The sequence below is a fragment of the Nyctereutes procyonoides genome, unplaced genomic scaffold (genome assembly GCF_905146905.1).
Source record: "Nyctereutes procyonoides isolate TBG_1078 unplaced genomic scaffold, NYPRO_anot_genome, whole genome shotgun sequence".
Lineage (NCBI taxonomy): Eukaryota > Metazoa > Chordata > Mammalia > Carnivora > Canidae > Nyctereutes > Nyctereutes procyonoides.
The window spans coordinates 10,916,533-10,940,255 of record NW_026575042.1 but is presented as its reverse complement, the minus strand read 5'-3'; the positions used below and the strand labels follow the sequence as shown (position 1 = coordinate 10,940,255).

At 41.4% G+C, this 23,723-nt stretch overlaps 2 protein-coding genes across 2 annotated transcripts in view; one reads left to right on the top strand and one right to left on the bottom strand.

Annotated features, from left to right (window-relative positions):
• The window catches only part of ULK4 (unc-51 like kinase 4), a 590,170-nt gene that overhangs the window by 561,000 nt on the left and 5,447 nt on the right, over positions 1-23,723 (top strand). The window lies entirely within an intron of this gene.
• Positions 12,326-12,674, bottom strand: LOC129507356 (28S ribosomal protein S16, mitochondrial-like). Its single transcript, XM_055321721.1, has one exon. The coding sequence runs from the start codon at positions 12,663-12,665 to the stop codon at positions 12,342-12,344; it is 324 nt and encodes a 107-aa protein (XP_055177696.1). The 5' UTR covers positions 12,666-12,674; the 3' UTR covers positions 12,326-12,341.

Genomic DNA, 23,723 nt, shown 5'->3' with positions numbered 1-23,723 from the left:
CCTGCTTCTCATTCTTGAATTGCCTTCCTCCTTACATGAGCTGTTTTCTTGGACTGGAGCAGGCCATTGGCGGCAGTTCCAGACATCACAGCAAGATAGACCCAACAAGGTGCTCCAGGTCCTACCTAGGTCTTGGAGAGGAAGCCTTCTCAAGAAGCTCCCAGCAGATTTCCCCTAAAGTCTCCTTGACCAACTTAGGATCAGTGCCTTGGCTGGAATTCTGTTTACCAGGATTGGCTCAGATTCATTAGAAATAACCTCTGGGGCTGCGGTGGGCTCAACTTCCCTGAGGCAAGCCATGAGGAGAAGCGCATACCCAAACAAAATTGGGATTCAGATAAGAAGCAAAAAGTGGGAGATGGGATTTCTGTGGCCACAGAGATGTCCACTACATACTATATTTCATCTTTTGTTTGTGAAATTACTGGAAGTTTAGTTTTCCCACAAAACTATATACAAAGGATAAGTTAGAAGCAAACTGAATTTTTGGATAATTCTCTTCATCAAAGAAATCACTATGTTCCATTTGGGTCTGCTCACACCCATCTTAGACTCAAAAAGATCTGGAAGTAACTCTGAAGACATTTAACCCAATCACCTTGTATTTATACCCAGGCACATGGGATCACGATACAAAAAAGTTTCAACTCTAGTTTAAGAAAACCAGCTGTGTAGACCCTGTCATCAAATGTACATCCCTGGCCAATAGTAAGATTTACTGGACTAAGTGTTATGAACAAACATGATGTCAACCTCAGCGCAGTACTTTGCAGAATGACTCTATTTCCTATATTTGGACTCTGGCGAATGTTGTCATCCTAGGTGGGTTTGAGGCTCTTAACTGTGGGGATTTGGTTGAGAGAAGAACACTGCTTCCACGGACTCAAATCTCTAGCCAGAGGCGTTTGAAGAAGGCTCAAACCCTTAGAGAGTTTTGGTGTCTCAGGGGTGAAAGGAGAAAGAAGCTATAATGTGTCCTCCCTTGGCCACGGCTCCACATCCTGTCCTTTGCAGAGCGAAATTACACAACCAGATTTCACCCCACAGGGCCCCCATTTGCTCTGCTTTTGTTTCTGAATTTTGGACCAAGAAAAGTCAATATAAAGATAAGCATCATATTCCACTCACAGCCGAAACCCATATCCCAAGGGCAGAAAGAGGAAGCTGCCTTGTTTTTCTCTTCACATCCTTTTAGTCCTTAAGCCAGCAGGAAACTGTATCCCACTCTGCTGCTTGGTCTGATTTTCCTTCCTTCCACCAAGTTAAACAGGAACAACTTTCTTCCCTCGTGCTTATTAGAAAACCAAGTCCCCGGCCCTTTGCTTAGTATTCCTCAACCCCCAGCCACGCCTGCTGGGTGGCCTTCCTCGTCTCTGCTCTGTGCACCCTCCTTATCGCCCCCACATTCAGCCCCACCCTGGCCTTGCCATTCATCATAGAGTGTTTTTTTTTAAGACCTCTTTATTGGGCACCTGGGTGGCTCAGTGGTTGAATGTCTGCCTTCAGTTCAGGGTGTGATTCCAGGATTGAGTCCCACATCAGGCCCCCCACAGGGAGTCTGCTTCTCCCTCAGCCTGTGTTGTGTCTCTGCCTCTCAGTGTCTCTCATGAATAAATAAATAAAATCTTAAAAAAAAATAAAGAGAATAGAGAGGGAATGATCGACCACTCCTCCCCACCTTTCTCCAGCCATCAAATTCTCCTCTCTGAAGGCAGCCATTGCTAACCCTTTCCCGTCTACCAGTCCACACGTGCTTTATGCATCTATTAGAAAAGCCTGCGTGTCCCCTCTCCTTCCTGACACACAGCTGACACAAGTGGCAGCTTTCTCTACGGACATCTTTCCCACTCCCTCCTTGGCTGCTTCATCTCTGCCAGGCAGTAGGTGGAAATGATATTTTGCTGTGGTTGTAATTTGTTTTTTCCTTACTGCAAGCGGGATTTAGTGCAATTTGCTGTCCAAAACCATGTGAGTTTCTTTTATTCTGGGCTCTTGTTTTGCCCTTTAGGTTTTGTTTTTTTTTGTTTTTGTTTTTAGTTGATCTTATACCTATTGATTTGTGGCTTTTTGCCAGGGAAAGGAGCCCTCTGTGATCCATGTCCCCACTATTTTCCCAGTTTATGGGTTACCTCTTGGTTCTGTTCATGTTGGTTTCCACACAGACCGTGATTTTATGTAATCACACTTGTGTCCTCAACTGTGAAAAGAAGGAACAAAGACAAAGAGCTCTTGACTCTGAGGGTTGCCTCTTAGTGAGTCTGTTCTGAGCCTTGATTCTTTTTCTGTCATCTGTTGTTATCCTCTAACTTCCCCACTCAGCCATAAGAAGGGTACAAGGGCTGGGGCTTTGACTGGGATGGTCCAGAGCAGCAAGGGACCGTCCAAAATGTTCAGTCAGGCATTAAATGTGTGGACCATTTTAATGGACACATGGCATCACTCTGGACCCTGCAGATGGTAGGAAGGGTTCTGAGCAAGTTCACCAGCAGCTGAGTTGTTCTCTCGTGAGTGTTCAAACATCTAATGGATGCACCAGCTTGTCTGGACTAGTAGCTGAGAGATTTGCTCTGAATGCCATTACTGATTTTTCCCCACCCTTTATCATCTCTCCACCCTTCGGCCATTCTCTTAAAGTCAGATTCTCATCTTTCTTTGAAAAGAATATTTCTCAAAAGAAATGTTTTCTCCCTCTGCTAGACACTCCTGGAGCAAGAGAGGATGAACAAGAGGCTTTGATCTTGTAGGCATTCTTTTTAAGTTTGATCTTTTGATCTAATGTTTTGTTTCTATGTACTTAATGGTTTGCTTCAAAATCACCTAAATATCAGGTCAAATAAGACAAATACTTTCAAAAGCAAAACCCATACCAATGCTTTATTGTAACCCCTAACAAAGTGCTGTTAAACTGTCCTTTGCAATTAGCAAATTGTTTCTAACTGGGCAGGAGGTAAAGAGAAGAACTTCCCAGGTCTCTTCTGTAACGGGATTACCAACCTCATGATCCCGAAAGCCCACATAGCAAATCACATATATGTAGCTCTGCTTGTTCTCATCGCTGTCATGTGATTCTTTATAGGAAGTAATAAATGAGTGACATCTTCTAGGGCATTCCCTAAGCACTGCAGGCTGTACACAATCACCCACATCTTTTCATGAAGGCTGTGGGAATACCTGGCTCACTCTACTGCGGTCCCACTGGACTGTCGGCCTCTGAGCCAGTGTGGTGAATAGTGCAGGACACACACATCTCAGGTGTTCTCACACACAACTATCAGTGGACCAGCTACTGCATCTGGGTTGCCAGATTTGGGTAGCTAAGATGGTGGCATATTTTCCCTTCACCCTTTACTTTTCCTGCCACCACATAGATAGAAGTCCTAGACACATGAGGTCGTGAGATATAGGACACAAAGAGACCCAACAGATTGTAGCACATCTCTTTGGGATGTAATAGACCGCACTGCCTATTGAGGTTTCAGAAACCTAAATGAACTACAGTGAATGGAGCCTGGCAGAATTTGTATTCTGGATTGATATGGTTATAGTTGTGTATTCTGGGCCAAGGCCTATAATTAATTTGGCTATTTCTGTGCCCAAATATTCTTACAAATAAGAATTTGAGATTCTGTGGTTACCACCCATCTTTAAACCCATGAGTCAGCACAAGGTCTTTTATTTTTCTTAATGCAATTTATGCCTTCTGAGGAAAAATATCACCACTGTGACTGAATATCAATGCATCATTGGCTGTCCGTGTGGCTGTCTGATCTTAAAATATACTACAAACTAATGCATGTGCCCAAAAAAGGAAAAGCTAGAAACATTTCAGGTACCCACCAATAGAGAAATGGTTAGAAAAATTTTGAACATGAAAGCATTACAAATTAATACATGAGGACTTCTGCTTCAGGGCAGGATGGAGTGAGAGGGCACAGATTTACCCTCCAGCCTGAAACAAAAACAACCACCAAACTGAAATAAACAAACAATGGCTTTTAAGACAGGCCATAAAAGATAAAGATAGTGGTCCCTGAGAGATGATGACTATTACTGCTTCAGCTCAAGAGTTTGCAGGCCACAGTATATGGTGGGGAAACTGAGCTAGAGGCAAGATCTCTTGATCTCCTGGACACAGAGCTGAGAGTCCAGGGAGACCAGAGCAGCTAGAGATCACAGGACACTGCACTAGAGAGGAGAGGTCTGCATACAGAGGAACCTCAGAGACCTAAAGCTGGTCCCTCTTGAATAGTCCACAGAGTAATAATCAGTGCCTATGTGTGAGGCCAGTGAAAGATCTATCCAAAGGGATTAACAGGAACAGAGCCCAGTGCTCATAGAGAGCCAGGAATAGCTTTCCCACCAGCCTACCTGGAAAACCTCAAGATTCATGAGGCATAAGATAGAATATACAGTAAAGAATAGAATCGCCAGTAGCAGGGGATAATTAGCCCCAAATTGAGAAGTGCTCCTGACTTCCCAACAAATCAAAAAAAGCAAGACTCAAAAGCATCAAAATATTTCCAGTAATTCAGCTGCATCCATAAACAAAAACAAAGAATATTTATGAAAATACAAAAATATCAAGCAACAGGGTAAATTGCATAATATCTGGCATCAAAGATTACAAGGTATACAATGAAGCAGAAAAATACAATCCATCAAAAATCCAGAACTGACACAGATGTTAGAATTAGCAGACAAGGATGTTAAAAGTTATTATAACTGTATTCTGCAACTTAAAAACTTAAGCAGAGACATAAATGCTTCTTTTTAAGAAGATCTAATATAGAACTCTTAGAAATGAAACATACATTGATAGAAATCGACAGATTAGATGTTGTAGAAAAAAAAGCTACTAAGTTTGAACACATAGTTATGGACACTATCCAAAATGGGACACAGAAAAAATAATAAAAAGATAAAGAGCATCAGTGAACTTTTGGGTAAATTCAAGTAGCCTAACATATATGTCATTGGAGTCCCTGAAAAAAGAGGTAGGGGAAGGGCAGGAAAACTTATTCAAAGAAATAGTAGTTGGAATTTTTCTAGATTTGATGAAAGCTATAATCCCACAGATCCAATATGTTCAGTGAACCCCAAACACAAGAAACATGAAGAAAAGTAAAGGTACATTACAATCAAATTGCTCAAACCCAGTGATAAAGAAAAAATCAGGTAGTCAGAGGAAAAAGAAACACCCAGAGGAACAGAGATGAAGATAACAGCCCATTTCTCTTTGGAAACAGTGCAAGAGATAAGACAATGAGGGTACACCTTTGAAATAGTGAATGGAAAAACTGCCAACTTAGAATTCTATATCCAGCAAAAAATATCTTTCAAAACCGAAGGCAAAAAGAAAAAGAAAAAAAAAAAAGACACTTTCAGAAATAGAAAAGCTGAAAGAATTCATTACCAGCAGACAGGCCTGCACTACAAGAAGCCCTTTAGTTGGAAGGAAGAGAGTACCAGATTGAAATCTGTACCTACACAAAGGAATGAAGGTCATTAGAAGTGGTAATGACATTCTCACCAGCAGAATATGTGGGTTCATAGTAACTCCACTTGTAATAGCCCAAAGTTGGAAACAATCCAAAGTCAATCAGTAAGTGATCAGATAAACAACCTTGTATATCCATCCATACAATGGAGTACCACTCAGCTATAAAAAGGAATGAATTATTGATACATTCTACAACATGGATGAGTCTCAACATAGTTATATTGAGTGAAGGCAGCTAGGCAATATATACTGATTCCATCTACATAAAATTTTATGAAATGCAAAATAGTATATAAGACAGAAGACAGATCAGTGGTTGCCTGGACATGGAAATGGGAGCAGAGAGAAGGGAGAGATTACAAATAGAGGAGACTTTGAGGATGGTGGATATATTCACGATCTGGAGTATGGTGTTGGTTTCATATATGTATACAATTGTATGTATACATACAATTTAGCAGATTTTATAATTTCTTTGTAGTTTTTCATGTCAATTAAGCCTCAGTAAGGCTATTAAAATTATTAATACATGAAGAAAAAATGAATGTGAGAAGGAAATAGAAAAAGAACATAGAAAAATGTAAAAAGCACAATTTTAGAAGCCCTGCATCAACTAGGTAAAAACTACATGTGATATAGATGGTTAAAAAGAAATAATTTAGAAAGATATCATGTTTATAGAAGTTGTTGTAATAGTTTTTGCCACTTGTTTTAATACAAAAAAAAATGAGAGACAACAATGCACTTTATTCTCAGATTTCATCATTTTATGGATTTGAATTTCAGTGTTGCTTTTTAATAACTTTCTTCAAAATGTAACCTTTCTGTGCCACAGTCTCTTCATATATGAAATGGGAACATTAACAGGGTGTAACGCTCAGGAGCTCAAATGAGCTAATTCATCTCTGAGTGCCTAGAACAGTACCTGGCCTGCAGTTAAGCATTTAGTACACATTATTAGTAGGACTAGTTCAAGGTCTCATGGCCACCTTGGATCCAAGCATGAAAGGCTGAGGTTGAACTTTGGATGAGTGTTGATTCCTCCCATCTCCATACACTCAGGGAAAACAACAAAAGCTGAAAAAGAGATCTAGAGGAAGGGAAAGGCTTTAAGATCTTTGTTTGTACTTCCTAACTCTGAGACTGAGACCCTATAACAGTACAGAGTGATTCTTTGAGTTTCCTGGGCAGAGGAGTAAGCAGTATGGACATGGGGTCAGTCAGGGGCTTGCTTCAAGGTCATGGACCCTCAGCTGGGTGGAGTGAGTACCTTACCTGGATGTCTAGTCTTGACTCCCAGACCCTCTCTTGGTTGGGCATTTGTAGCCACCCAATCTGAATGTGTCCATCCTCCTCTCTTTTCTCTGAACTCTGGGCCCCCTATTTGAGCAGGTAGTTTTTACTGTATATTACAAATCATCTTTTCTCTGAGTGATCTATCTCTTGGTCTCCAACCTAAGATAACAATCTTGTCTGTCATTATCCTGGGCTGCTTATGTGATGCATGTACATGTGCTTTTTTCTAATATATACATTAGAATATACATATATATTCCAACTAATACAGAAAACAGTCTGTAATTTTCACACATAACAGTTCATACTAATAAATAGTACTTTCATTGTACCTTCACACTGAAGGTTGAGTCACACAAAGTATTGAGGGTGGAAAAAACATGAGCCACCAAAGAGTCAAGGACTTTCCCCAGAACGCTTTCAACTATAGTAATGTTCAAGTACTTTATTGTACACTTCTCTTTTATTAAGTAATTTAATTTTATAGGAAACTGTAAAACCAATGTTTTATCATTTGAGTAACTTAAAGACTCATGGAGACTGTACTGTTTAAAGGAACCCTATGAAGGTCCATTAAGTGATAATCTGCATAAGAATTTGTTTTTCATAAAGTTGCATTTCTTTAAAATAGTCCCAGAATTCCTATAATCTTAACTCTTGTTTCAGTGTCATGAACTAGAGCATCTCATCAAAGTAGCAACTGAATCATGGTGGCATTTTGTTGTGGGGTGAAATGGATGGTAGCCTCATAATATCCCCCAATTAAGGGAGCTTTTGGAATACACTACTGTCTCCTGAAACCACCTCATTCATATGCTGGAAGACTGTGCATTTGCACAGAACCATCAATTCCTAGAACTCACTTACCTATCCTAGGCCCAATATTTGTTTCTAGGATTTTCTATAAAAGGACGTGTCAGCTGATATGTAATATTTCCAGTCTGTGGCCTTTATTCTTTTCATGGATGTACATTGAAATTATTAGTGAAGCTAATGGAGGAAGATGAAATTATCCATTGCCAAGGGATATCTTGGAATGATGATTGAGTAATTGTACTCTAAATACAAAATAAGGGTGTCATGCTTATCACACTTTAATTTTCCCAGAATCCTGATCTGTTCTAAAACTCTTGTGAAACTAATTTCAGAAGAGTGTAATAAAGCTTGCTTTAATTTTTCACTCAATTGGGTCATGTGGAAAAAAGGAACTAGTCAGTGACAGTTGAGTGCCAGTTTGGTCTGGATATAAAATATCTCCCCTAGGTTGATTGAGTCTGTGTAACTGGTACGCACTTTGGTCCACAGAGCAGAGGAGGGGCTGGCCTGAGAGCTGCACTGCAAATGCTGCTCCTCTGCTGGCTCTGCAGCATCCCTGTGTGAAGGCTTTATTTTCTGGAGCCACATGCAGGGATAGTTGAGTGTGGGGGCCTTTAAGGATGCTCCACCAGGACTTCTTGGCCTTGGGAAGCTCAGAAGGCCCTTACAGCACAAGTTTGTCCTAAGGTGGGATACATCGCATGATCGTCACAGACCCACAGACCCCAGAAGGAAGGGTATTGTGCATCAAAGGCTAGTCATGACTTAACTTCACACAGAAAAATAGGGCAGGGGAGCCAGCCTCCTGAATTTCCCCAGATGTTCTAATATACCATGAGAAGACTACAACATAACTTGCCTGAGCAAGCATTTGACCTGGGGCTCATGAAGCACATGTAAGTTGTGTATGTCCCACCTCATCTGAAAGCATGGAAAGCTTTTCATCTTGGATAATACTCTTAGACTTCCAAGAGTCTTGACCTTGTCCTGTGAGCCATTAAGGACAATGTGGGAAAACAATGATCTAGCCTGTTGATGGCCAAACCACCTATTCCTGAGCATTCCCCCATGGTACCTGGCCTAGCTTGAGTTGGAGTCCCTGTCAGTTTCAGAGCTCTGGGCTCTCAACTCTGCAAGGCCCTCTTAGTGTCCCACTCTGGCCTACTAAGATGTGTGAGCAGAGTCTGAAGCGAACCCAAGGCTTTTCTAGAGGCTCTGACCCACCAGTTAGAGATTCCCTTGACCAAAGCTCTGGCATCTCTATTAAAGTGCCCTGGGTGGCCCAAGGGGAGGAGTGATTGCCATATGGTAGCCACAACTCCCTTGATTCTAGGACCCTGAGCCCTATCCAGTCACCAGCAACAGCCATGCTTCCCCGTCCCCAGCCCTATGAGTTCCCCACAATGATGAGGGATAGAGGCCTGTAGAGGTTGGTCAACTCAGCCTGCCAGAGCCTTTTACAGAGGAAGACCTAGGCTCCTTGATGTTGTCCTAGTCTCTGAGACTTTGCTTCAATTAATTTTATCCCAAAGCCAGTTTGATCATTGTCTGGGAAGTTGTTTTCTGTGGATACCAATTTTGCTCAGCACTGCGTGGGTCACCAGGTTCACCCCCAAAGTAGAACAGGCTTCTCCTAGGAGTTTCCCAGGCCCACCCACCTTCACCACACACACAGCTCCTTGTCACCAGCTAGCTACTACATAATGGATGCTTGAGGGTCAGCTGAGAGCTGACCTGCCTCTCTGAGGTGAAATCCAGGGATACCACAACTCCCCTCTTTCTCTGGAGCCAGGCTTTCTCAAGGCCTCACAAAGAATGTCCTCATGCTGTGGTCTGCCCAAGGGAGGGGAGGACAAGATGCTCACAAGGGCTGCTCATTTTCTCAAAATGGTGCATTATTAAAATGCTTCCAAATGGAATCTCTTGGTATTTGATTAAGTCTCTTAACAAAACTAACTGAGCCACCATGGGAATTTTCAGCTGTCCGGCAGCCAATATCTGGCCTAAATTTTGACTAATTGGTGCCTTATGGCTTTAATCATGTAAACCAAATGTGCTTTAATTTTTCTTTCCATTTCATTTTCTTCCCAGTTTTATCAATTTGAGGAAATTTCAGCAGCCCCCAATTTTTTGAGAATCCCAGAAGTACAAGGTGAAGTTTAAAGGACAGTGCAAGGCAGAAGAAGAAATAAGTCAACCCTTGCCTTAGGCATGCCCACCAGCTCTGCTTGCTGGTGTCTGGCCTTGTCCTGACACATGCTGAGGCAGCTGCTGAGGTGATGGTGAGCCTCATGGAAGCCACCTGCCTCTGAGTCCCGGGAAAACCTGCATCCACACTGCTGCTGGCTGTGGGTCTTCCCACCAGGCCAAAAGTCTTCCTTCACTTGCCTTCCTGACTGGAGACCCAAAGCCCAGCCCACACTGAGGATCCTGGGGTGTTAGCTCAGTCTCTAGATCCTGCTGCCTCAACCACTCATGTCCCTCAGTCCCTGGGGCCCTCTGTCCAAACCTAACAAATCCCAACTTGATGCCTTGTAGTCCTTTGTCATGGCCTCCCTGGAGCCTGTGGGGACAAGTGACTAGGCCCCAGTCCCATGTCATCTCCTCCCTGTACTGGCGAATGCAGTGACTTCACAGCAGCAAAGGTGTTTCTGTTCATGGAGCATGTTCCTACAAGCAGAATTCATGGTCTGCCATAACCAACTTTTTCCTCAGTCATGTGTTTCAGGAAGAGATTGAAGGGGATCCCTAGGTGGTGCAGCGGTTTGGTGCCTGCCTTTGGCCCAGGGCGCGATCCTGAAGACCCGGGATCGAATCCCACGTCGGGCTCCCGGTGCATGGAGCCTGCTTCTCCCTCTGCCTGTGTCTCTGCCTCTCTTTCTCTCTCTGTGACTATCATAAATAAATAAAAATTAAAAAAAAAGTTGACAGGAGGAGATTGAAGACTTCACTAATTTAGCTAATAGTTTCAACATTTATCATAAAGTAGTCGCCAAAAGCCAAAACTCTCATCTAATAAGTCTGTTTAAAAGATTATTAGTAATTGTGGATGAGTTTATCTCCCTTCCACTCTGAGAATGAGTATGGGATCATGTCACCCATTTCAAATGTAAGGTCTCTATGTCCAGCTTTTCCTCCTCTTTGAAGAGTCCTGATAGAAACCTTAAGGGTTCTGTTTCCACATCACAAAGTCTAGGATGTAGACTTTGTCCTCCCCAAAGGAGACTGTGTAGACACTTGACCTACAATAAGGGGTTGGCTCATTTGGCACACTCACCGCCCCTAGTTCCCTGCTGCCTCACACCTTTACCAGGGAAGGTGCTGTCTCTGCCACTGAGGACAAAGGTCCAGGCAGCGTCTTGTCTTTGCCTAATTGAAGGCTCAGTGGGAGGAAAAACAGGAGGGGTCAAGTCAGCATGGCTGGGGATCCAGGGCTGGCAGGTGAGCTCTTGGATGTGGTCCCTGTGGCCGCCCCCTGGACCATTTGCACAGTCTCTCCCAGCTGTCTCCATGCTTCTGCTGCCCCCAGTATCCACAGCATCATTCCCACCTCAAGGCCTGTGTGGCTGCTGCTCTTGCCTTTGCAGAATACAGGTCCCTGCACAGTTCTCATGGCTGGCGCTCTCACCATTCTGTTCTCAGGGAGACCATCCCCCCCAGCCACACACACTTCCTCCTTTCCTCCTGCTCTAGTTTCTTCATGGTACCTACTGCTATCTTAAATTACTCTGTTTACTTTCTCATTGCTTCTCACAGCCATAGCTCTGACTTGACACCACTAGATCCCCAGACTCCAAATAGGGTCTGGCACATAGTAGGTGTTCAATCATCTTGAGTACAGAATCATACTAATGCGTGTAGGACCCTTTATAGTTGCCAGAAGAGCTTTTCATGTGTCACCTCGGGTACGCTTGTGGTTTATTTCTGCCCACTTCTAACTAAACTGAGGGCCTTGGGAATGAGGATGTGTAATTCTCTTATAACACCACAGACTTCAAACTTAGGCTATACCCATTTTATATAATTGCAGTCATGTTCGACGTATATATTTGTTTTGTGTTTTTTACTTTACATTGAAAGCATTTTCCTAATTGTCCTTATGTATAATGGCTGAATCATAGCATCACAGCACATAGGACACATAGCTGACAGTGTCCTTATTTGGTGGAGTGAGGAATTGAGGAAAGAAGGAAGTTGTGGAGGCTTATTTAGACTTGTTGCCCTGACATCGACATCGCTCTACTTTGTCTCCCTATCCACTGGAAGGTTCAGAGAAAGAGCTGGAAATGGGTGCTTTAATTAAGCCACTTCTGGGACGCCTGGGTGGCTCAGCAGTGGAGCATCTGCCTTTGGCTCAGGGCATGATCTTGGAGTCCCGGGATCCCTGCATGGAGCCTGCTTCTCCCTCTGCCTATGTCTCTGCTTCTGTGTGTGTGTGGTGAATAAATAAATAAAATCTTAAAATAATTAAGCCACTTCTATCTGCTTCTTTCCCACCTCAAAGCCCCACCCTTACACACACACTCCATACCACAAATGAGGGATCCTTTTTTTTTTTTTGACCTCCAAATCTAATACAACTAAGAGCTCTGCACGGGTGTTTTAAGAGGGCTTTGACCTTTCTCCCAATGTTCTCTGCTCACTGAAGTCAGCTTTTGTTTCTGTAGCCTCTGTATCTGTTTTCTGAGATGCTAAGAGGACTTCACATGCCCGGTTCCTTCACAGCCTCTCAGCATTTGTGATCATCATGGGATGCAGAGGGAAAAAAACCAGAAAGACCCAGAAGCCTCTCCACAGGCTTAGAGAGGTGGGCCCCACAGCCAATCCAATGCCAGATCCGCTCTAGGTTGAGAGCAATGATTTTCTCCCCGTGACTGTTGGGCAGTGGATTATAAGAGCCCAGCTGCTCCACGAAACGGCCATCCCAGGGGCACTTGTTGTGAGCAGCCACAATGCGGTAGAAAGGCCGGTTGGTACAGCCGCTCAGGGCAAGGCGGATGGTTAAGTGGCCCCCGTGGTAGGCCTTGCGCAGGACAGGAGTGAGCTGGACCATGGTGCAGCCGGCGGGTTAGTATATAGATACCTCAGTATGACCATATAGTTTCCTAAGGATGAGCTGGAACTTTCTTGGGTCAAGTTCAAATTCTATCTACTTACATAGTTTCTCACTTCCTGTGACCCAAGTTCTCACACTTTCCAAATCACTTGATGATTGCTACCTTGAGTGTTTTCTCTTGTGAGGAAATGATTCCAGCCTCCTGTGGTTGACATCCTAACACCACTGCCTTGGAAATACATTCTCTCATATTAGCCTTTCTAAGCACTTGGATGGGGTCCTCTGGGGAAAATAGCATGTACTGATCCTGTATTTCACTAGAGCTTTTTCTGGGCCATCCTGTAGTCTATCCTTATATCCACACAAGGTCCACAATTATAATTCTTTGCCAATTAAAACTGCTTTTTCCTCACATATTTTGGACCTGGATGTTGTAGCTAGTGAGTTGGATTAGGCCTAAAAGATTTCCCAAACCAGCTATATTATATTCAACACTTTAAAGTACTAGACTTAATGGCCAGAAACTGATATAATTATGTACAGTTTTAAGCAATAAGGGCATTTTGACTGCCCCATAGAGAGGTGAGAGAATTGGCTGGCCTAAAATGAGGGAGGTAGATAGAGATAATTGTCTTCTAGAAAATAATCATGTCTTATGGGATGAAAAGGAAAAACATTCAAATCCTCAGCATATTATTTCCATGTCCCCTGGATTTAGCAGGTGCCCACAGGTGCAGGCAGGAGTTTGGGCAGGAGAGGAGAATGAAGGTGTCAGGCTAGACTGGAGAGCATAAGGACCCGAGAGGAGGAAAGAAAGGTCAAGAGAAAGAAGAAAATCCTCCCACACTGGTGTGTTCTCACTAAAGTCCATACAATTTGATACTTCACATGTTTGCCTACCTCCCATCCTCCTTTGCTGGGTGCTTTTCCAAATCTGGAAATATCCATTCAGAGGAGAGCGTTCACCACATTGACCCTAGCTCTAGAGGCCCTGGTCCTACCTTCCTTGGTCAGATGCTGGCTCTGGCTCTGTATCCAGTGTTCCTACATCCAGACCCTGAATGGGGGAGGCAGAGGGCAGCATGATGATTAGGGCAAGAGGAGCAATGCAGTCAGCCATATCTGATCTCCATCTCAGCTCCACTATTAACCAGCAACCTCACCCCATCTATGGAATCATAGAAGACCTTCCTCATAGGTTCACTGTGAGGAGAACAACAAATAATAGTCCACAATGGCATTCCAGAAAACTTATAACTCACTTCCCATCATTAGCAAGGACAAACCTCCACCCATGGATGCAAAGAGGGATGCACAAAGCCTTCCGGTAGCCAGATGCTGAAGGATATCACCAAATGAGTTGTGGTCCCCATATCAGGAACCGTTCAGCAGACAGTACATATGATGACCCACAGAGTACTTCGGTCAACACCTGGAAAACCAAGTTCTGTCTAGAAGAGAAATTCTGTGGTCCCTGCTCCCAGTGGAAATGATGGGAGTCGACAACAATGGTGGGGAGCAAAGGGTACCATATGATTTGCAAGGGGCAGGGTGCACAGTGGCACAGAGGATACAGAGCCAGAGCCAGCATCTGACCAAGGAGGGTATTTATCAGCCCACCAGCCAACCCCAGCTGTACAGGGGGTGCAGCAGCTGATGTGAGAATGTAATGATCTCTTAGAACAGAGAGGGGTCTTAAAGTTGGGGAGACTGGGTCCTATCTCAGTGCCAGTGCTTGCCAGCCTGCAAACTTTGGCAAAGCACAGAAGCCTTGTTAGCCTCCATTTCTTCTGGGAAGTGAGCATTCTAGTATTTATTTTTCAAGGTTGTCAAAGTGTTCATTTCCTTTCTTGACCCAAATTCCAAGGCCTTTTTACTCCTAGGCCTTATAGCTCAATTAGTCTTACAAAGGTGGATCCCAACAGTTCCTACCTGAAACCTAGGATTTGTTAGCCTTGCCTGTTAGCCTTAGCATTGCACACCTGCTAATGCCCTGTGCACACTCCCCTGCTGCCCAATTCTTATTGAGAACTCAACACAGAAACCCATGGGTGCTCTTGAACAAGAGGTGGTCAGCCAGTTTCTTCCTCTTCTGCCCCAGTCTTCTTCAACTTGAGGAATCAATATACTCCAGCTACCATCATTTCTCTGGACCTCAATGCTGTTCAACTGCAAATGAAAGCTAAGCTGTGCTGTTTGTAGAGCATAGAAGAATCCCTCCATAGTGGTCAGTGTGGACACAGAGATGGTGCTATGCATGCCCTAGTACCATTCAGGCTTAGTGTAAGATCTCTGGCTCCCTCCAGAGAGCCTGAGTTCGTGGGAATCTGGGCCAAATCTAGGTGAGCAAGGCTTTGCAATGGGGCCTAGCTCCTCTGCAAGCCCTGTCTATTCCCTGTCTCTTCCCTTCTCTTCCCTAGAACCTAGTGTAGGTTCTAGCTGGAACCCCTCACTGCTTAGTGACCAATCAGCGGATCTACTGACAGCAATCAGGGATACCTCTAGATTTCTTTCCAGTCATCCCCCTGCTTACTAGTCCTGGTCGGAAGGGGCCTCACTTACTTTTGTTGAAGAACATAAAGGTTTCTTTTCTTAACATTTTATTTACTTATTCATATGAGAGAGAGAGAGGCAGAGACACAGGCAGAGGGAGAAGCAGGCTCCATGCAGGGAGCCCGACATGGGACTCGATCCCGGGTCTCCAGGATCAGGCCCTGGGCCGAAGGCGGTGCTAAACCACTGAGCCACCCAGGCTGCCCAAGAACATAGTTTTTAAATGGACTCCAGGGAAGGCATGGATGCCCTGAGGCCATTGAAAGCTGTATGAGAATTGCTCCATTTTACCCCACATGTGCTCAGCATCCTCGAAGGCATGATGAGCAAGCATACTGGCCTGGATGCAGAGCAGTGCATGTTAATATTGCCTTGCTTTGATGTCAATGTGGGAGGCAGGACCCTGGCAACAGCTCAAGAAATTTCTGGAGAGGCCCACAGTGAGCACTGCAACACCCAGCAGAGGGTGGGGGAGGAACTTCCGAATCCCATCTCACCTTCCAGAGGTTCTTCCCCAGATTCTATTCTGGCATCTCATGGCAAGGGGATAGATGACATGTTTCGATATGCGTTTGGTAAAATGGCTTTGAAGTCACCTAAAAACCTCAGCTGAGAGAAGACAAAGTATATGTTAAGAGAACAAAATAAAGGGGCCCGGTGGATGGTTTTTTTTTTTTTTTTTAATTTAAACTCTCTGAAGTAGAGTTGTCATAGTTACCTGCCTGTTTTTACTTGTATTTGTGAGATCTGAGGGCCATGGAATTAAAACAAACCTCCGCTCTGTGAAGCGTGTGTCTGTAATAACAAGCACCAGGGAACACCTGGGCTGGCTCCCTGTTGCCTGTTTCATCTCCTGGATTTTTGTAGTCTCAGTGTTGCCTGGACCTGTCTGGAGGCCTCTCTGGTTAGAAAGCTGAAGCTACCTAGGCTTAATTTTGCCACACACATTCAGGATCACTGAAAACACAGGCAGATGTTATTACACACTCATAAACAAACCCCACAGGCTGCCCAGGCCTGACTTGGTTGGAGCCATGTATCTCTCCATTCCCCAAACCATTTCTAAACAGAGAAACTCACACTGGAACATTTTATGAGCTTCATGAGGACAATGCTGTGAGTCATATTTTTTTTTCTTTTCTTTTTATTTATTTTTTTAATAAATTAATTTTTATTGGTGTTCAATTTACCAACATACAGAATAACACCCAGTGCTCATCCCGTCAAGTGTCCCTCAGTGCCCGTCACCCATTCACGCCCACCCCCCGCCCTCCTCCCCTTCCACCACCCCTAGTTCATTTCCCAGAGTTAGAAGTCTTTATGTTCTGTGTCCCTTTCTGATATTTCCCACACATTTCTTCTCCCTTCCCTTATATTCCCTTTCACTATTATTCATATTCCCCAAATGAATGAGAACATACACTGTTTGTCCTTCTCCGATTGACTTACTTCACTCAGCATAATACCCTCCAGGTCCATCCACGTTGAAGCAAATGGTGGGTATTTGTCGTTTCTGATGGCTGAGGAATATTCTATTGTATACATAGACCACATCTGCTTTATCCATTCATCTTTATGAGGATGAATTCATGTTATACCACAGATAGAAAATTAAAATACATTCTTATTCACACCTTTTTTATGGCCTTAGATAAGGAGTGTAGGCACCAGACCTGGCTTTGTCCCTCAGTGGCCACCATGACCTGGATAAGCCACTGTCCTCCCTGTTGTCACAGCCTCACCTGCTAACTGAAGGAGCTCACCAACTTCAATGTCCTGCCATTGCAGGGGATAGAAGATGATTTTTTTTGTGAGTTTGCCTTTGGGAAAGTGAAATCCAGAAAGGAGCCAACCCCAACTGTCCTGTAGGGTGTGCATATAAAGTCACTACCTTACAATTTGTTAGCCAGGCAGAGAATTTGAAGATTGATTCTGCAGGACACCTGCCTCTCCTTACAGTGTTTTGGTTTTACCCAGTGATGCATGAATGCCGGTTGACATGCACCATATTCAAGCCACAGTAGCAGGTTGAATAAGTTGTGTATTTGCCCAAAGTATACAATCTGTTTTTAATGTATCCTCAATTAAACAGCACTGGAGGAACAATCTTTCTAAGATGATCTTGGTTCTAAGCTCCAATTCCCAACTTTTTATCTGATCTTTTTCTTGAACACCCCATGTTTTTAGTGCTCCTGTCTACCAAAGGAACTGCATGTATTTAGTATAATTCATGTTTCCATTTTGATTGATTTTAGCCACACAGCTACGAGACAGATGTCTCAGGGTGAGATAATGACAACCACACCATATTCAGCTGATATATTTGATATATTTTTATTATAATGAGGAATGTGAGGCAGGCATGACTCTTTTCACAGGAAGTGGACGTTTTGAAATAATGAAATCCACTCATGGACCCTTAGAGGTCCAGGAACCTCTGCTATAGAACATTATTGGAAAACCAAATTGAGTTTGTTTGTCTTGGCTTATGGGAATTAACTGAGAGCTAGTAATGAAAATAGTAATTGCAGGAAGAAGTATGATGTTCATACTTTTTGCCAGTCCACTCTTACATTATTTATTTTCTTAAAGAGTCCCTGCAATTCTTGACTACTCTAATCACAGTCATGAGAAGTTCTCCAATAGTTGCTGAACCAGAAATTCAGTATCACAGTGGACAAGTGTCACTTCTACTTCATTGACCTTCTTCTGTGGGTCCCAGTGTGCCCCAAACATTCTCTTATTTCCATAGTACAAAAGGGATAGGTAGGATGGCCTTGGAGCAGACCCACAATTTGGTTTTCAAAAAAGTTTAAGTACCGAGAAAATAGAAGGTTCTGGGCCACACTATGTGGTTGGTAGGTACAGTGGGATGTTTCTAAAATTAGGTTGGTTCCCATCTTAATTAATTAATTTTTAAAGATTTTATTTATTTATTCATGAGAGAGGCAGAGACATAGGCAGAGGGAGAAGCAGACTCCCCACAGGGAGTCCCTGATGTGGGACTCCATTCCAGGACCCTGGGATCATGACCTGAGCCAAAGGCAGATGTTCAACCACTGAGCCACCCAAGTGCTCCCCCATCTTAATTTATAACCTTCAGTGGCCAGAGAGGAGCCCCCACTCTGGAATAACAGAGTAATTCTCTCCTCAGGGTCATTTCAAAGTCACTGGAAGTCCTAATATTTCCTAGTTTGACTAATTAAAGAAATCAGTATCATGGGCAGCCCGGGTGGCTAGGAGACCCAGGATCAAGTCCCATGTCAGGCTCCCTGCATGGAGTCTGCTTCTTCCTCTGCCTGTGTCTCTGCCTCTCTCTCTCTCTTTTTTCTCTTTCTGGGTCTCTCATGAATGAATGAATGAATGAATGAATAAATAAATAAATAAATAAATCAGTATCACAGGACAAAATAACTTAGCAAGGTGAACTAAACTCTTATCTTCTTGAAAATCATCCAGACCTTACTGATTTGTCATTCTAAAAACCCAGTCAAACCTATATCCCAAGTAATGCATGAAAGGTATCTCCACTGTTTTTTTCATTTACCTGTTGAAGGACATCTTGGTTCCTTTCACTTTTTAGTGACTGAAGCTGCTAGATACAGACTTTTGTGCAGACCTAAGTTTTCAGTGTACTTGGGTGAATACCTAAGAGTGCAATTGCTGGGCCATGTGATAAGACCATGTTTAATTTTATAAGAAAGTGCCAAAATGTCTTACAAAGTGCTGTACCATTTTGCATTCCAGCTTAGCAATCAATGAGAGTTTCTGCTACTCTGCTTCCCGGCGGGCTTTTGTTTGTTTTCTGAATGTTAGCCATTCAAATAGGTATGTATTGGAATAGCATTGCAGTTTAAATTGGTATTTCTCTAATGACAAATGGCATTGAGTACCTTTTCATGTGCTCACTTGCCACCCATAATACTTTCTTTGGTGAAGTGTCTATGTAGATTTTCTGCCCATTTGAATAGTCAGATGGTTTGTTCTCCTGTTGAATTTTAAGAGTTCTTTTTACGTTGTGGGTAAAAGTCCTTTATCAGGTATGTGATTTGCCAATATTTTCTCTCAGTCTGTGCTTATCTTACTCTTATCAATATTTTACAAAGAGCAAAGTTTTTAATATTGGTAAAATCCAATTTTTCAATTTTTTTTTCAGGGACTGTGCTTTTGTTATGTATCTAAAAACTCATCAACAAAGCTAAGGTCACATAGATTCTCTTCTATATTTTCTTCTAGAAGTTTTATAGATTTAGATTTTATGCATTCAGATCCATTATTCATTTTGAATAATATTTTGTTTAAGGTATAAGATATGTGGGTAAGTTCATGTTTTTGCATGTAGGCATCCTTTGTTGTAGCACTATTTGTTCAAAAGGCTGTCTTTCCCCCATTCAGTTACCTTTGTGCATTCGTCAAAATGTTGATAGTATTTGTGTGGGCCTATTTCTGGACTACCAATTCTGTGTGACTGATCTGTATGTCTGTCTCTCTGCCAATACCATGCCATCATGGTTACTGTAGCTATATAGTAAATCTTAAAATTTTGTAGTGTGGTTCCTCCAACTTTATTCTGCTTTTTTCAGAATTGTTTTAGTTATTCTTGTTCCTTTGCCTTTCCATACAAATTCAGAATCAGCTATTCTTTATCTACATAAAATCCTGGGAGGGGTGCCTGGGTGGCTCAGTTGGTTAAGCATCTTGATTTCAGCTCAGATCATGACCTCAGGGTTCTGGGATCAAGCTCTACATCAGGCTCCACACTTAGAATGGAGTCTGCTTAGGATTCTCTTTCTCCCTTTCCCTTTCCCCCCTCACCCCACTTGCATGCTCTCTCTCTTAAAAAAGAAAAAAACTTTCTGGGAATCTGATAGGAAATGCATTAAACCTGTATTTTGGGGGAATTAATAACTGTATTATATTGAGTCTTCCAATTCATGAACATAGTATATCCATTTATTTAGGGATTTTTTTCTTTCATCAGCATTCTATATAATTTTTAGCATATAGATCCTGACCCATTTTGCTGGATTAATACCTTTGAAATTTGTCAAAACTTGCCTTATAACCCAGCATGTGGTATATTTTGAAAACTTCCCATGTACCTTTGAAAAGAATATATATTCTGAAGTTGTTAGATGAATGTTTCTTTATGTGTTAATTAGGTCAGGTTTGTTCATCTTGTAGTATAAAACTTCTGCATCCTTTCTGATTGTTTGCATATTGCTGAGAGATTGAAAAGTATCCCACATAATTATAGTGCTGCTTTAGCAGCATCCCACAGATTTTGATATATCATTTTTTACTAAGTTAAAATACTTTATTAAATTTTATTAAATAAAAATATAAATAAAGCTTAATAAAATATTTTCTGATTTCCTTGGGAAAATGATCTTTCAATTATTTAGGAGTAAGTTGATGAATTTCCAAGGGATTTGGGATATTCCTATCATCTTTATTGATTTTTAGTTTATGATTAAAAATATAATTTATATGGTTTCAGTCCTTTTATATTAGTTGAGTTGTTTTATGATCCAGGATATTGTATATGTTGGTGAACATTCCTGGGTTCTTGGGAAAAAAATGTGTATTCTATTACTGATGGGTTTAGTGCTCTGCAAAAGCCATTGAGATACAGTTAGCTGACGATGTGATTCAACTCTTCTGTATCCTTGCTGATTATTTTTTTCCGCTCATCCTATTACTATGAGAGTGGTTTGAAGCCTCCAGCTGCAGTTGTAGATTTATCTGTTTTTCCTTTCAGTTGTATCAGTTTTTCCTTTGTGTATTTTTAATTTCTATTGCTAAGTGAGTGCACATTTACTGTTATATCTTAATAACAAAATCTTTTTATTAAAATGTTATGTCCCTATTTGTCCTTGGCAAATTTTTGTTCTGAAGTCTTCTTTGCCTGATATTAACGTAGCCACTTGAGCTTTTTATTAAAATCTTTTTATTAAATCTTTTTATTAAAATGTTATGTCCCTATTTGTCCTTGGCAAATTTTTGTTCTGAAGTCTTCTTTGCCTGATATTAACGTAGCCACTTGAGCTTTCTTTTGATTCATGTTTGTATGGTATACATGTTTTCATCCTTTTACTTTTAACCAACCTGTCTTACTCTATTTGAATTAAGATTCTTGTAGGCAGTATATAGTTGGGTCAATTTTTTTGTCATGTTGAAAAATCTGTTTAATTTGCTGAATTTGGATCATTTACATTTAATGTAATTCTTATGTTAGGATATAGTCTACCTTTTTATTTAGGCTTATCCCCTTTGTTTTCATTTTCTTGCTTGTATCTCTCCTGACTTATTTAACATTTTTTACGAGTACAGTTTGTCTATAGTAATTTTTACTAATTTTTTTATTTTTTTATTTTTTATTTATTTTTATTTTTATTTTTTTTAGGGATTCCCATTGGGATTATAAAAGTCTTTACTTTTGGAGCACTTGGGTGGCTCAGGCAGTTGGTTGTGTGCCTTCTGCTCAGGTCATGATCCCCGGGGTCCTGGGATTGAGCTGCATGTCAGGCTACCTGCTCAACAAGGAGTCTGATTCTCCCTCTCCCTATGCCCCTCCTCCTCAGTGCTTGTGTGCTTGCTCTCTTTCTCTATCTCTTTCTCTCAAATAAGATCTTAAAAAAGATAAAATACTTTGCTTTTCACAGTCTACTTATAATCGGTATTTTACAATTTCAATTACAATATAGAAACCTTACCACCTTATAAGTTCCTCTGCCCTTCCCCCAGTTCCAGTTCTCTTTTATCTACATGTGTTTAAAACCCCATCACACAGTATTATATGTTTGCTTTTCTACCATCAAATGTATTTTAAAGGAAGGGAATAGTATGTTATGTTTACCCAGATATTTACCATTTCTGTTGCTCTTCCTTCATTCCTAATAGTCCAGGTTTCCTTCTGGTGTTATTTCCTTTCTTTATGAAGAGTTTTTTTTTTTTTTAAGTTTATTTTGTATTTTTAAGTAATCTCTACCCCAATGTGGGGCTCAAACTCATGATTCTGAGATCAAGAGTTGCATGCTCTTCCAATTGACTCATCTAGGTGCTCCTGAAGAGTTTCCTTTAGTAATTCTTTTAGGGAAATTCTGCTTCTATTGGTTTTCCTTCATCTGAGAATGTCTTTATTTCACCTAAATTCCTGAATTAAATTTTTGCTAGAATAAAATGCTAGTTTGATACTTCTTTTAGCACTTTAAAAGTGTGTCACTCTTTTCTGGCCTCAATGTGATAAAAAAATCACAATAATTCAAATCAGTGTTCCCCTATACATAACTTGTATTGTCTTTTTATTTTTTTTTTGCCTGCATCCACAATTATTTTTTGTCCTGAGCAAATTTGATTATGATGTATTTGGATATGGATTCTTTGGGTTTATCTTGTTTGAGTCTCTCTCACTTTTTTGAATCTATAGATTTATATCTTTCATCACACTTGGAATAGTTTTAATTATGATTTATTTTTTTAATACTTTTTATCCATTCATGCTCTGCCCTCTCATTCTGGAACTCCAGTGATACAGACCTTTTGTTATTGTCCTACAGGTCCCTGAGGCTCTATTTGTGTTTTCAGACTTTATCTTTGGTTGCTCAGATTGGATCATTTCTATTGATCTATCTTCAAGTTCACTTCTTCTTTCCATTATACTAATGAATCCATTTGGCATGGTTTTTAAAATTTGGGGGTTATATTTTTAGTTCTAAATTTTCATTGGTCCTCCTTTATAGCTTCTAATTTTTCACATCCTATTCTAATACTTGATTCTCTTCTATTTTATTTTATTTTTTAAAGATTTTATTTATTTATTTATTTATTCATGAGAAAGAGAGAGAGAGAGAGAGAGGCAGAGACATAGGCAGTGGGAGAAGCAGGCTCCATGCAGGGAGCCTGATATGGGACTTGATCCCAGGACTCCAGTATCACACTCTGAGCCAAAGGCAGACGCTCAACTGCTGAGCCACCCAGGGATCTCTTGATTCTATTTTAATACCCCTCTCCTCTAATACTTGTTTTAAGAGTATTACATTACATTTTAATACTTATTTCAAGAGCATTAGTGATTGCTTGTTTTAGCATTTTTACAAGACTTTAAAGTCTTTGTCAGATAATTCCAACATCTGTGTCATTTTGTTGTTTATTGTCATTTATGGTCTATGCTGAGCAATGTTGGATTTTATCTTGGTTACTTTAAATATTATATTATGAGACACTGTGCCTAATTGAAACCCCACAGAGAATATTGATACTTTTATTTGAACAAGTAATTATGTTGGTTATGATCAGGATGCAGGTTGGAATAGTAATTTCAATGTCCTGTCAGTTTCTAAGCATTTGCAATGCTATTTGGGTCTATCTTGTGTGTCCATCCTCTAGGTGTCAGTCGGGGATGTGGACAGAGGTTTATTAGTTCAGTTCCCTAAGTTTTTGGTATGCCATTTGGATCAGTTCCATGCATACACAGGTTGAGGGTGAGCCTAGGAATTTATA